Source organism: Salmo salar, chromosome 03 (assembly GCF_965601325.2).
Source record: "Salmo salar chromosome 03, fSalSal1, whole genome shotgun sequence".
Classification (NCBI taxonomy): Eukaryota; Metazoa; Chordata; class Actinopteri; order Salmoniformes; family Salmonidae; genus Salmo; species Salmo salar.
In genome coordinates, this window is record NC_138293.1 from 56,518,820 (window position 1) to 56,534,356 (window position 15,537).

A 15,537-nucleotide genomic window follows, 5' to 3' on the forward strand; every position below is an offset into this window, starting at 1 on the left:
TATAGGTGCAGGGTTACATGGTAGTGGGATGGGGTGGTAGATTAGTGGTATGGTGTATAGGTGCAGGGTTACATGGTAGTGGGATCGGGTGTTAGGTTAGTGGTGTAGTGTATAGGTGCAGGGTTACATGGTAGTGGGATGGGATGGGGTGGTAGTTTAGTGGTATGGTGTATTGGTGCAGGGTTACATGGTAGTGGGATCGGGTGTTAGGTTAGTGGTATGGTGTATAGGTGCAGGGTTACATGGTAGTGGGATTTAAGTTGTCCCATTCCCCTTTTCCTTTTTTGGGGGGAGGGTGACCAAAATGTGCAATCCGCTCTCCGACCTGCGAAAGGCACGAATACACAACCCAGCATATAGTCTGCCGGAGAACCAAACGAAGCAGAATGGTTGTGCATTTCTTTCTGCCTGCCAGAGCCCCCGTGCAACTAGTCTCAACCAACATTTCCAGTGTCACAATGATCATTTTTCCAGTCTCTGTGTTTGTGAAATAGTAATTGCAATATTCTCAGTACAACTTTTGTCTTGTAGCTGTGTGGACTTGGAAACAGGTATGCTATTTATTGTTCACACAGTTTTGCATTGTTCCTTGCCTGATATTTATTGCACTTACCAGACTACAGCCATATTCATAAATGTATACACTGATTCTTTGTAGTAAAAGCTATATATTTTTCGATCATCCTGTGTTGTGTTTTTCCATATCCTGTACCCATCTCAGGTTTCCATTGACCCTGCCCTATTCAAGCACCTGTGGCTTGAAGAAAAGGCTTCAAACTGATGCTGAAGGGGGGGGGGGGGGGGGGGGGGGGGGGGGGGGGTGTGTGTGTGTGTGTGTGTGTGTGCCGTGCGTGCGTGCGTGTGTGCGTGCATGTGTGTGTGTGTACAATTCAGTGTGTTTGGAGCAGTGGTGTTTTAAATTGAGCCTGTGGCGTGTGTCCTGGACAGCACAGGATGTGACTGGCAGCAGTGCGAGGGTTTGTGTGTCAGTGAGTAACAGGATGGTCACTAAGTAACCTAACACACACATAGTAGCTAATCTGCACGCAAAGTCCAAAGACATGCAATCACATGGAGAACATGCACAGTGAAGATCATTGAATATAATTTCCTATTCATGTGTTATAGCCACCATCTAAGGCTGACATTATAATCAATAATGTTGAAACTGGGTGAGATGTAGTAGGTTATTAGTTGACAGAGAGGAAAAGAAAGGAAATACACAGTACTCACATTCGAAATAGACTTTACTTTTGGCTATTTGAGCTTTTCTGGCTGTGCATTTCAAAACCAGTGAAGACAAGGACATAAACACACATAGAGTATACCAACTCTGACAGGAAAAGAGAGGAAAAAGACAAAGATGCCAAATTTGCCTAAACATCGACCTACACATGAAGTAAAAACCTGTTAAAAAATACAGGTAATACAAAGAGTAATTTTCCAAACACCGGCTATAAGACATTGTTTGGTTAATAGAGAAAATATCTGGTTTATTAATTTTCTAAGCGGTACAGTTTGCCACAACATCACATAGACCATAGAAGTGCAGACATAAGCCGAACAGACCAGAGGCAGGCAAAACACTGATCAGACGGCAAAATGATGTTGGAATCATAACTTCAGCAGAGAAATGAATAGACATTACTTTAATATGGGTAAAGATACCCAGACAGGCACTTGCCACTAAGTCATAACCAGGGGCAGCGACAGTGACGTGCGGTCAGGGTAGGCAGTGTGGAAATGAATGAAAAAAGAAGTAATGAAAAATAAATAAATAGAAATGTTATCAATAAACTTTGCAAGAGGATAGTCAGAGCTCGCCCCTGCCTATGGATGTCACACACATTATCTGCTGCCTTTTGGTGGTTATATTCATTTTACTTCTAGCTAAAGTAAGCTGATTAGGATGGCTAACACATTGCATCTGAAATAGTTTTCTAGCGAAACGGTGTGAAGACCAACACCTGAGTTTAGAGACCTACATCTAAAGAAGGGACAGAAAAGAACACGATCATTTCAATCTGAGTGGTATCAACAGAAAGACTGGCTCTGTGGCTGCAATGCTAGCAGCCGACTCTACTGCTTCCCCTGCCTGCTGTTCTGCACCAGCGACAGCGTGTGGACAAGAGTCGGTTACTGCGACTTGAACAATTTGTCTATGAGAAACCTGTCTCACATCCAAAGCCAGATAGCGCTTAAGATATTTGGCAGCTGGCGGATAGATCTGGCATTGAATGAACAACGGAGATTGAACATCAACATGCACAATGCAAAGGTAAAAGAGAACCGTGACATTTTGAAAGCCCTAGCTAATAAATGTTACAGCATGCTACCTAGGTAAACATGAAGTTGGCATTTTGCGGCAACGATGAGAGTGCCAGCACATCAGCCAGGCCTAGGTGCCACTATGTGGAACTATTACATTCCTTTATTGATTTTTTTTTTACAGTATGATGGAAATTACAAGATGATGTTATAATTCTGTTATTGCATCAAATGGTTGTTTTATGCAACAGAATAAGGGGTTGTTAGAATGCTCATCTGTGTGTGTTCTACTGAGGATGGGCCTCTGGAAGATTTACAAATGTCTTTGGGGATACCGCATTCCAGAGCATGAGTTAATGTTTCTGTTCTACACGGTACCATGGAGACGTGGCTCCAGTATGGAGTTGGGGGGGCCAAACACTGGTCTCTACAAGCTCATTGAGTTCTCAGTGATCACCTCCAGGGGTGATTACCGACCAGCTCCATTATTGCACTAATTAAATAATAAAGTTTGATTGTTTTGAAGAAATCTTAAAAGTCTCTCCTTTTGATTACAATAATTCCACCACAACAGTTAGCAACCCATCTAGAGACCGCCACCGTGTTTCCTTTTTGCTCATGACCTAAGATGGGATTTTCAAGGAAACTGATCCGCTCTTGTGTTCTGCAGAACAAATTGATGGATATGGGTGTCTGCCATTCCCAGATCAGTGACACAATGAAAGCACTGGGATGGCAGCGGCACAACTTTGATCGTTTCTATGAGTGATTCGAGCAGAAATGCAATGATCTGGGCCTGGCACGAAGCGAAACTCGTAGTAAACAGCCAATCAGAGTAGAGAGGGGGCAAATCAACAACAACATACTGGACAATATCAATGTTCAGATGAGAGCCAGGCTTGACCACTTTGGTGAACTTAATTTCCTTGGCTTAGTGGACTGCAAAAAATGTGAAACAATGTCACAAAAATTTGACACCAGCAAACAAGAGCCTGTCTAAATATGCCAAGTACTTTTGTTAGACTTAAGGCTGATCTTGTTGGATTGTACAGTTCACAAATGATACCAGACAAATCACCTGGACAGCTCATCAGCTTTTTGTTACAGCGTGACCTGACACAGACTGTCACAAGGCAACAAAGTTACTGCAGCTGATCCTCACCATAACAGCCACAGCAGCATCCATTGGGAAGTCATTTTCTGCACTGAAAACGGATAAAGACATACAGTCGAAAACCAGAGCGATCAAGCACGACTCTCATCCCTTGCCATCATCTCCATCACATTGAGACCAAGAGACTTTTAAAACTGAGGGCCAACAGGGAGGAGTTTTACAGTTCAGTCACTGACATCTTTACCCAGAAGGATAGACTAACGTACTTTGTTTACAGGTAAACAGTTGCGCTGTCTACTATTATGACATTACATGTCTAATGACATTACATGTCTACCACATAGACCATAGAAGTGCAAGTATATATCTCAATCAGTAGTGCTGACTACTAGGCATTTTGTGTGTGTAGCGCTGTCTACAAGTAGACCTACTCGCTAGGATTTGGGTCGCTGTCTGTGGTGCTGAAAGTCGCCTATTCGCGCAGGGCAGTTGCGTGGGGCACAAGCGATTAAAGCCTGTGAAAGCGTGTCTAATGGTTGCGCCGCCTATCTGCTGCTGTTTGATGGTTGGTTGTGGTTGTCTGATGGTCATCTTTGTGATCGTGTCATACCGATAAACCCAGCTTTATGAGCCTTTATGAGTCTCAGTAGAATGGCCTCAGACCTCACCGCACGTCACAAGGTGTAGAAGATCAAAGGGGATTTCATACATTGAATTAAATATGGATGTGCACTGATACGTAAAATGAATACATGTATGCAGTATAACGACACATTTAAACCCATTGTTATTTCTATAGCTTTTTTACATTGAATATAAAAGCATTATATAAATAACACAGTTTATACATTTCAGTACAACTTGGTACCAATACCTATTCTGGTGGTCTAGAAAGTATCAAACCTTGTGCTATACCATATTGTGCAACAAAGTTAACCAATAAGCTTGAGTAATGCCACTGACAAAGTCTAAGACATCTTTTCTGGATCAATTCAAGCCACACATTCGCATTACTGGATACAGTTATTGAATTTAAATGAGGTAATATCTCTATATCTGTAGTTCTTATTAGTCCTAGGGAATGATTAGCCATGCTGTATTACTAAGATACAGACTATTTATACAAATATTAACGAGAAGGGATATGAATAGAGAGACAGTAAGAATGCTGTTTTGAAACAAGTCGAGACAAAAAAAAATGATTTAACAAATCAATGCTATACAGACACGATTGTGTGTTCTTAATGTCTGCATATAAAATGTTGTATAAAATCATAATGTACACTTGAGTTATCCCCTTCAGTTAGACACATGTCAGAGGATAGAGAACGCTATAGATCCCAAATTTTTAGCTCCTATTAAGAAAACAAAATGGGCTCCTAGGGCCTAGTGCCTGGCCACAGACCAAGTCCAAAGCAGCAGTTCAAATGTAGAAGTACGTATGCCTAGCCTACCCACTCTCTGTCCTGTAGCTCTGAATAAACTTCACCAACAATAGATGTAAAACATAGATAAATAAAACGTGCAAAGCAAAACAACATTTCCCCTTGAGGGATAAATAGTCTTTATGAGTAGTTATGAAACCAGTGTTACTCCCACTTCTAACAAAGTGCTTCATTCCCCTATTCCCTTACTCCCTTTCACCCTCACTCCACCCGTCAATTTACTTCACAAATTCACAATGCACAATATACTGAACGTTGCGGATAGAAATGTGATGAATAGAGTTCCCATGATTCCTTAATCTACATGTCAGTTAGGCATTCCTGCTGTTCTACATAACAAGTCGTTCAGATAGAAATATGTTACCTCCACAATGTTTTGCCCTACTGAACACAGCTCAGGGCTCTCAGTCTCAAAGTAGGAATGCTGATGAAAGATCAGCTTTGCCTATTAGATCATAATAAATAAGATTACATGTATAATATGACATGTACAGTCCTACTTATGGCTGGGAATTGCCAGGGATCTCACGACTATTATCACGATACTTAGGTGACAATACGATATGTATTGTGATTCTCACAATTCTATATGTATTTTGATTCGATACTGCGATTTTATTGCAATTTGATGTTCCAAAGCTATTGCTCTCTATACGTCTGCTGCAGAGAGACAGGAGAGCATGAGAAAATGAGTTTTGATCAGTCATGGAAGTAAAAGCATTGAAAACATGTTGCCTCTATTTAAAAAGAAGATGGAGAGCAACAAAAAAAACGGATTTTTGGCGCAGGCATAGCTGACTAGCGCTAGCTAACGCTACCTAGCAACAATAACAAAAAGTAGCGCTATAATATTGTCCAAAATAGTATTGCAATATGTAACTGTATTGATTGTTCCCCGATCACTAGTCCTACTCTGAGATGGTTTGTGAATAAGGTCCCTGGCTTCCTTCCCCTCACAGTGGGGTGTTGATGCGTTTGGCAGCGCAGGGCTCCCTGGGCACCTTGATGGCTCCTCCGAACACCTCTACTTCCCGGTTGGTCCAGGGGGCCACATTACCCTTTGGCTGGGGGCTGTGCTGGCTGCAGTGGGCCAGGCTGGATACCTCGCTGGGGGTCAGGACCCGCTCCCATACGTTCCACTGGGATAGCTCCCCCACCAGGGCCTGGGACGAGTCGAAACGTCCGCCCAGAGTATCCTACAGGAAGAAGGAGGTGGAGAAGTGAAAGGGGTGAAAAGAGGAAGGGATGTTTCAGAGTTTGGTCTAGTGGTAACTCCGGTACTTGGCATTGCCCTGAGAGACTGGGGTTTGATGTTCAAGTCCACCACTTCAAATCTGCATGTTCCGCTCATCTGCCCCCTTTCATTTCACCCCTGTGTCTATATCTCAATGAACAATAAAATAAGTTCTCCTTTAAAAACAACAACCCCCTATAGGTCTATGCTGTTGCGGTCTCTTCCACCCATCACTCCTGGCCTCACCAAAATACCAACCCATCCAGGTCTTACCTGTTCCTGCCCCAGGATGAGGACTCCCCCAGGCCTGATGTGGTGCCAGGCTGCCAGGCCCTGCCCCTCTCCTCTCAGCTTGCCCCCCTGGTAGGCCTGCCACGCCCCGCCTCTCTGGCTCCAGCTTACACAGATGTGGTGCCAGCTGCCCCGGGACAGGTTCAGAGGTAACTCTGCCGCCTAGGGGTGGGAGGACAACAGTGCGGGTTAGTATGAGTGTTAGTGCTATACTACAGGTATTGCAGTGATACCGCAGACTATATTGGAGTGCAAATTAAGTATTTCAAATGGCAACAACAGCAAATCAATGGACAATCAATCATACGATGAAGTGGTTCTTAGTACTGACCCTAAACCATGTGTTGTACAGAGTATCCTAGACTAAAACTCAATATTATATTAGATAAAATAGTGTGCTTTTAAAGTGCTGATATCTTGATGCTTAACCCACTGTATGGAGACATTAAACAAATATCCCCCTGGAATACATTAGGCAGTTATTTTATTACAGTAACATTTGGGGACTGCAGCATTACTTTCTCAAAGGCACGGACTGCACTTCCTCAAGGGCACAGCCAGCTAGGTAGCTCTCTATGCCTTCCAGGCATTGTATTACCATAATGACATCATGCTAATCTACACTATACTCCCAGCTCTAGCCTAAACGGTGCTTTGTCTCTGTCCCAAATGGCATCCTATTCCCTATGTAGAGCACTACTTTTGACCATGGGTCTGGTCAAAAGTAGTGCACTACATAGGGAATAGAGTGGCATTTTGGTCATAGACATCATTCCACAGTAAGCTCCCAGGTACTGTTATAGCTACAGATTAAATTGTAATGTGTCTAACACAGTGTGCCCTAAAATACTGCTACTCTGTTTCCTCCATTACCTTGTCGTTAATGAGCAGCTCCACAGGGGTGTGCATGCCCTGCAGCAGAACTAGCTCGTTGGGCTGCTCCGCCACAGCGTAGGAGAAAGGGGTGCCGATGCCCCCCTCGGCGGGTCTCAGCCAGAGGCACACGGTGAAGGCACGCAGCTCAGGGATGGGGTGCTGTACCACTGCGTACATATAGTTGGTACGCGTTGGGAAGGACAGCTTGTAGCCCTCGGGGTAGGTGTACTCTGAGAGTCCTGGGGTAAGGAGGTATGGGTGGAGAAATAGAGAGGGAGGAAAAGAGTATTTGAGTAATGAGGTAATTCGGTAGGGGGAATGTTGAATAGACTTCTCTTATTAGGACTTTGTACTGTCTTTTGGGGGTTTATGCAATGGTTACATCACACGTTTGACTTCCTTCCTGCCCCCAGGATATCTCATCTCTGTTCTATGATACTTCCACTTTTATTTTTTTCTTGTTGTGTTCTTTTTTTCTTATTCTGTGTTGAAGTCATTTTCATAGATTGATAATAAGTTAACTTTCTGGTAGATCATTTATGGTTCATTGTCCCCCACTCATAACCTCCCCCACCATATCAATTAATCTCATTCAGGTATGAGTATCACTCATGACCATTGATCTTCTCTTACACCTAACCCTCTGCCCCTTCTCTCACCCTCCTCCAGGCCAGCAATGCGGTGGTGTAGGGAGTTGATCCCCTGGTCAATCTCCTGCCTGTGTCTTTGGGATTCCTTTCGCAGGGCCTTCCTCTCCTTCTCCAGGAGTTCCAGCTTCCTCTCAAGCTCTCCCTCCAGATCCTCCACCCGTGGCCACTGCTCTGGTCCATCCCCTGCCCCGGCCTGCCCCACTGGCCCTGCCTCACCCCAACCATCAGGGGCCTCAGAGAGCCCACCACCACCTGCCCCTCTTGAAGTCACTGCAGTTGCTGCATCCGTGTGGTTGTGAGGGAACGCCAGCGGTCCGATATCTGACTTCATGGGAGGGAGTGTGGGAAGAGGGAGTGTGGGAAGAGGGAGTGTGGGAGTGTGGGAGGGAGGGATACCAGTGCAGTGGAGGTATACAAATGATCAATTATGTAGTACAATAGTAAAATCATGCAAAATGTAGCCTACACAATTGCAAAGCAGGTGAAATATATTTACATGCGCTCAGCACACAGAGCCTTGTTTCAGAGGAATATCATCTGCAGGCAGCAGGAGTGTGCAGCTGTCAACTGGTTTAATCATGGAGCAGCTCACATAAGAATAACATCGGTAGCCGGTAGGCTAGGGTAGGACAGACGTTTCAACATATCTACTAGTAAATGCTAACTAAGGCAACAATGGGTATGCAAACCAGGTACTGAAAAAGTTTGGTCCGAAGTCTTGGTTTGTAGATTATTTGTGATGTGCAATGCAGTCATCATGAGCTGTTTGCATCAGGGCCATAGGCATGAGTGGGCCTGGGTGGACACAGGCCCATCCACTGGGGAGCCAGGCCCACCCAATCAGATTGAGCAAAACAGAAAAAGAATACATTATTATTACAAAAAAACACAGTTCCACTTACCAGATGATGATCATTTGAAAGAACCCTTTCCTGCAGTCAATGACCAAAAGCGCCCTCTTTGGCCTCATGGGTGGAATGCTATTAATATTTGTCCTAATTTCATAATTAATGAAGTTTTTTTTTTTTTACTACAATCCGGTGTTTCTATGTCAAACAGTTTTGTTATATTTCAGTCTTCTGTGGTGTACATACAGTAAAGTGTAATATCGGGATGCAAACAAAACATTTTATACATTTCAACTCTATATTTTTTGACAGTGTGTATGAGGTGTATACTTTTGTTTCAAAGTAGATTTGTTTGACTACCAAGAATCACTCTTTGTGACCCTGATTTAGCCCACTGCAGTAAAAGGTTAACTTCTTGTTGAAAGTTATTCTTGAAAAGGGAGAATCTCCTGTGTGGCGCTGCGGTCTAAGGTACTGCATCTCAGTGCTAGAGGTGTCACTACAGACCTTAGTTTGATTCCAGGCTGTATCACAACCGGACATGATTGGGAGTGCCATAGGGCGGCACACAATTGGCCCAGTGTTGTCCGGGGTAGGCTGTCATTGTAAATAAGAATTTGTTCTTAACTGACTTGCCTAGTTAAATAAAATAAAACATTTGCAACAACATCCTCTTCGATAACAGCTGCTGCAAATTAGTCTACAACAAAAGATAGCAAGCTAGACGGTGGGAAAACTATTGCTTGCTATTGCACGTTGGCCTGTGAGAAGAGACATTTTTTTGTTAAAACGATCCCACCGATTACAAGTCAAAATGTGATTTGTTGATTCCACTGTCACTCCAAAATGTTGCCCTAATACAGTTGAATGGCAGATGCCTTCTATCTAGGTTCTGATGGCCTAGACAATGGCTGACCTAGCTAGCCCCAGAGATGACCAAAGAAAAATCCTGATTGAATATGTTTTTCTCTGCGGTGTTAACCCTTTCCTTTCCAACAAAAACTGAACAGAAATAAATCAGAACATAATTGAAAATAATAATAAAATTAGATTTTTTGTTATTATTATTTTATAAATCCTTCTCTGAAGGCGTAGAAGGCCCTCATTGTTCCCCACTGTGTTTGGATTAGTAATAATTTGTAGAGTGGCTCTATTTGCCCTCAGCATGCATTTTTTTACCATTCTGAATGTCTAAGAAATCCTTGTGTTCATCTAAAATACGAAGACAGAAATAGTGGACATTTTGAACTCTTATTATGATGGCGATTTGACTAAATGAAATCATGGTCTTGAATTGGACAAATTTTTCTGGTCTCGGTCATGACTCGGTCTCCCCCCGATCTTGGTCTTGACTCTGACTCAATTTTCTCCAGTCTTGGTCTTGAATCGGTTTCACTTCAGGCAGTCTCGAACGCAACACTGGAAGCCAGTTCGGTTTTTAGAGCTGCACTCACACTTTTTAATGTGCTGTGATTAATGTGGGCCTTCGCGTTAGATAAGCACTCTAATCTCTGGAGTTTTTAACATTTTTGAATTATGCATAATCAATTATGTGCAGCGAAAAACAGAAAAAGTGCCGGGAAAACAAGTAATTACAGGTCCTCTCAGTCATTAGTCAGCCAAGAAAAAAAAACACTACAACCGCAGCAAAACGAAGTGCAGTCAAATAGACACACAGACAATGCTACATCTTATTTACAGTGAGGCACATGCTGTAAGCTACACACAGAGCAGTGGTTCTCAACATGAGGTACTAGTACCCGTGAAGGTACCTCACCTTTCCACATGGAGTAAATGTGTTATGGTTTGTTAAGATCAGTTCCAACGTGACTGGAGGTTCAGTGACCAAAGACGGTTGGGAACCACTGATACAAAGGTACACCACTGATATAGTATAATAGTAGTGTGCTAGGCAGAGGCTGCAAAAAGAACATGATGGTCTCTGCTCTTACATTTACATTTACATTTTAGTCATTTAGCAGACGCTCTTATCCAGAGCGACTTACAAATTGGTGCATTCACCTATAATATCCAGTGGAACAACCACTTTACAATAGTGCATCTAAATCTTTTAAGGGGGGGGTTAGAAGGATTACTTTATCCTATCCCAGGTATTCCTTGAAGAGGTGGGGTTTCAGGTGTCTCCGGAAGGTGGTGATTGACTCCGCTGTCCTGGCGTCGTGAGGGAGCTTGTTCCACCATTGGGGTGCTAGAGCAGCGAACAGTTTTGACTGGGCTGAGCGGGAACTGTGCTTCCTCTTGACAAATATAGGTAACTGGTCGGATGAATAATTTATGATATTTTCTCCAGAAGAAATGGTGTTGTACATCACATGTTGCTTGGCAGGCAGCTATAAAGCAGCTTCGTATTACTCTACCCTCCCCTCCCTCCTCCACCCCTCCTCTTCTCCCCTGGGTTAGTTATATTGGGAAGCAGAGGTGGCTGGAATAACACATTTCTCCTGTGTCTGTAGATTAGGGCTAATCAATTATCCTACAACGTTCTTGTTTTGGGATTTCCATTAATCAAATTGGCTAAATTTAACTTGAGTTGTGAAGCAGGTTGAGAAGACATCGTAATGGTGCAATAGCAACAAATGATGCCAAAATATGTAAATAGATTTTGGTGAAGTAACTGATTGGTTCCTCAACATTGTTTTGAACTCTAATAAGCTATTGCTAAGTCGAATGTAATGCATCTAATCAATTTTAATATAATGCATCTAATACATTTTCAGGGACAATAAGTTAGACATTGATATACAGGTAACTGCCAAAATAAAGGAAACACTTGAGTAAATGAGGGATATAAAGTATATTGAATGCAGGTGATTTCACACAGGTGTGGATCCTGAGTTAATTAAGCAATTAACATCCCATTCTTAGGGTCATGTATAAATATGCCCAGTTGCCCATTATTTGAAGTCCTTGCTATCCGGGATCCTTGGGACTTTGACATTAACCCCTTGAAGTTGAAATGTAAAATGGTTTAGGTCAGGGTTAAGTTCAGGGTTAGGTAAGGGTTATGGTAAAGTTGGGACTATGGTAAGGGTAGGGATTAAGGTTAGGGTAGGGATGTCCCAAGTATCCTGGATAGCACTAACCATTATTTTAACCATGTCTACAAAAATAGATCTCAGTGACTTTGATAGATGGGGGCTCAAAGGAGCATAGGAAGTTTGAAGTTTAAAGTGTGTGTGTGTGTGTGTGTGTGTGTGTGTGTGTGTGTGTGTGTGTGTGTGTGTGTGTGTGTGTGTGTGTGTGTGTGTGTGTGTGTGTGTCACCAGATGTCAACCCATTGGAACACTTATGGGAGATTCTGGAGCAACACCTATGACAGCGTTTCCCATCAACAAAACACGAAATGAATTTATTGTGGAAGAATGATGTCGCATCTGTCCAACAGAGTTCCAGGCACTTGTAGAATCTATGCCAAGACTCATTGGCGCTGTTCTGGCGGCTTGTGGTGGTCCAACGCTTTATGTTGGTGTTTCCTTTATTTTGGCAGTTACCTGTTGGTGGTCATCTAACCTGATCGACATCCTGTCCCTGATTCTATTAACTGGAAATGGTCTCAATTAAACCGTAAAACCACGTAGCCACACCCACACCGACATACTGCCATCAGAGACGTGAGTAGAAATTGTGCTATCGAGGTCTGCCAAGCAGGTCAACTGACTCGCAAGAGGGGCAGAATTAGTCTATTCACTGCTTTATTTAAAGATACAATAACAGTTCGTTTAAAATAAAGATATGTGATAGTGGAATTCAACACCAACAGACATGACACATGTTTCTCCCATTCCCCCTTACCTCCAGTTTCTCTATGCGGTCTTTCATCTGAACGATAGCCTGTTCCAGCTCATCTACAGCCTGAGCGGTGAGCAGCTGTGCCACAGACGACGACGGAGCACTGTCCCGGACCATGAGCCGGCCCTCATCTACCCTCTTACCTCCCCAGAGCCCCGCGCTACTCTCCGGGCCTCTACGCCCCTCTATTCCGCTCTCACACTCCGAAAGCTTGCCTGACAGATCCCTAATGGTCCGCTGGTCGGTGATAATCTGGTCCTTCTGCTGGAGAACTGTCTGTTTGAGTTCCTCTGCCGTGGTACGGAGGTATCCCCAGTCCTCACCGGCGAACAGCGACGGGTTGTCGGCTTGTTGCTGAAAGTTTTTGGGGTTGCATTCTCCGGCGGGGACTGGGGTGCAGATAAGTCGGCTAACCTGCCTAGTTCCACCAATGCCGTCTGAGCCGCTGGGGACGTGGAAGAAGGTGGGCGCTTCTCCGTCCTGCGTTTCAGAACCATGGAGAGCGCCCAGTGGACCCGCTCGCGCCACGGAGCCCCCGGGGAAAGTCTGCTGCACTCCAGCGTCTGGTGAATGCGACTGGTTGTCTACCACAGGCTGCTGGGGCGATTTGGCAGCGGAGCCGGTATGGACCGCGGCGATGATGCAGATGACTGCTCCAACGAAGGCCACCATCCCGGCGGCCAAGATGATAATGATGAACTTCAGGTTGGCGGCGTCAGAAATCAATAATTACAAGAAAAAAAACAGAGGACTTGTCTATCGAAAAAGCGCAGTCTGAGTACAAAAAAAATAAAAAAATTGGCTGATCAAAAGATCCGTGAAGATATCACGAAAGACGCATCTTATGGCTTTGCTAGGCTATTAGTCAATATATAGGCTATGTTCCAATTAATTTAATAATTAGGCTATAATGAGTACAGATTCTTGCTCCAACCGTTTCTATCTCATCCCTCTGTCTTTTGGCTTCAGTGTTGTTCGGCTTCTTTATCTCGTTATCACCAGGACTACCAGAGAGAGAGAGAGAGCGAGAAAGAGAGAGAGATAGACAATCAGAGAGAGCGAGAGCGAGAAAGACAATCCCAGAGAGAGCGAGAGCCGACGAACAGAGAGAGAGAGAGATAGATACAACCAGAGAGAGAGAGCGAGAGAGCGCGTCTATATCAAGAGGCGGGAACGGGAGATGCTAAGAATGTTATGATACGGTGTATCGCGTCACACAAAATGCAGATCGAGATGACAATAATCCAACAGTTTGTCGTTTAATAACAATATAGTGATAAGCATTCAATTTGTTTGTGCTTTTCATATGCTGTGATCGCATGTATTTATGGCGATGAATGCATAACCTAAATAACAAAACAGGACAACCCGTGGAACTGTAGTAGCCTAGGGTATCATCACGCTCGTACAGTGAGTTCTCATCGTTCTCGCCAGGGACGATGCGCGGGCACATAGCACACAATCTAGCGTGCGCCCCCATTAGTCAAATACAAGGTTCATCTGAGACAGGAAGACTGGTGGTGTTGGTGTTGTAAGCGTTGGTGCAGGATAACGAGAAAGCGTGATAAAGCCAATCAAAATACGATTAGTGTACCCGGATAACCATGAGATCATTCCTAGCACGACCGGGTCATTTTAGAAAAGGCAATCTTAACTAAACACAGCACATAGGTGCAGAGTGGTGTGAGTGTGTCTCCCCGTGACTGCGCGGTGTGTGTGTGTGTGAGCGCGCGCGCGCACTCTCACATAAGTGACTGCAAAGGGAGATTGTGGTGAGAGAAGTGTAATCAGCCTAGGTATGTTTATGGAAAGCTTTTCCTCTGCGAGGGAATAGGTTCTATGCTCTAAAATATGTTTCAGAGAGAATAAAATGTCCTAGACTCGAAGTGCGCCAACACTAGGCTCTGGGTTCGCTTAATAGAAGAATAGTAAAATAGGCTGGTGTTGGCGCATTCTCAGAGATCGAGGTTGAAGGTGAATTCAGAATAAAAAGAGAGAAAGGGAGATAAATTCAATGGATGACAGCCCAACAGTAACGGGGCATGAATCTGTTCATATTTTATCATTTCCATTAATAGATCTCAAATATTAAGTATTTTAAGCTACAGTTTTATCCATAAACAAATACATAGCTTGCCTGAATCCAGTCCAGGAGAGTTCAGAGGGTTCATTGGATCACCACAGGTGATGCATGTAATGACAATATAGGCATACAGCTGTGGCATCACATTGCAGTATTTATTAAACCACATCACCATTTAGATTTGGATACATCCGCATGCAATCCCTTACGGAAAAAGCACATGATTTCACATGTAATGGATTTGAACTCGCCAATTTGTTTTTGGAACACTTCATATATGACATTTCGAATATGAAAACGTGTTTTTGGAACACTCCACATGTGACATTTCACATGTGAATTTATGTGTTTTTGGAACACTTCACGTGTCAACAAAAATGTGTCGTTATGATACACACAGTGCTTTTCACATACAGTGTTTTCAGCTTACATATAAGTCAGTGGTGTAAAGTACTTAAGTAAAAATACTTTAAAGTACTACTTAAGTAGTTTTTTGGGGTATCTGTACTTTACTAGCAATATGTTTGACTACTTTTACTTAACTACATTCCTTAGGAAAATAATCAGCCAAGACCTCCTCAAGTCTGGTTCATCCTTGGGAATCAATTTCCAAACGCCTGAAAGTACCACGCTCATCTGTACAAACAATAGTACGCAAGTATAAACACCATGGGACCACGCAGCCGTCATACCGCCCAGGAAGGAGACGCATTCTGTCTCCTAGAGATGAGTACAAAAAAAGTATTTAAAAAAGTGCAAATCAATCCCAGAACAACAGCAAAGGACCTTGTGAAGATGCTGGAGGAAACGGGTACAAAAGTATCTATATCCACAGTAAAATGAGTCCTATATCGAAATAACCTGAAAGGCCGTTCAGCAAGGAAGGAGCCACTACTCCGCCATAAAAAAGCCAGACTA

General features: G+C 43.5%; 1 protein-coding gene across 1 annotated transcript; it reads right to left on the reverse strand.

Moving 5' to 3' along the window:
• Positions 1–1,229: 1,229 nt before the first annotated feature.
• On the reverse strand, positions 1,230–13,607 carry LOC106600900 (neuronal pentraxin-2). The gene is made up of 5 exons (XM_014192665.3): positions 12,540–13,607; positions 7,888–8,203; positions 7,226–7,467; positions 6,335–6,514; positions 1,230–6,023 (listed from the first exon to the last, which is right to left on the reverse strand). The coding sequence occupies exons 1-5, from the start codon at positions 13,206–13,208 to the stop codon at positions 5,781–5,783; spliced, it is 1,650 nt and encodes a 549-aa protein (XP_014048140.3). The 5' UTR covers positions 13,209–13,607; the 3' UTR covers positions 1,230–5,780.
• Between the last annotated feature and the right edge of the window lie 1,930 nt (positions 13,608–15,537).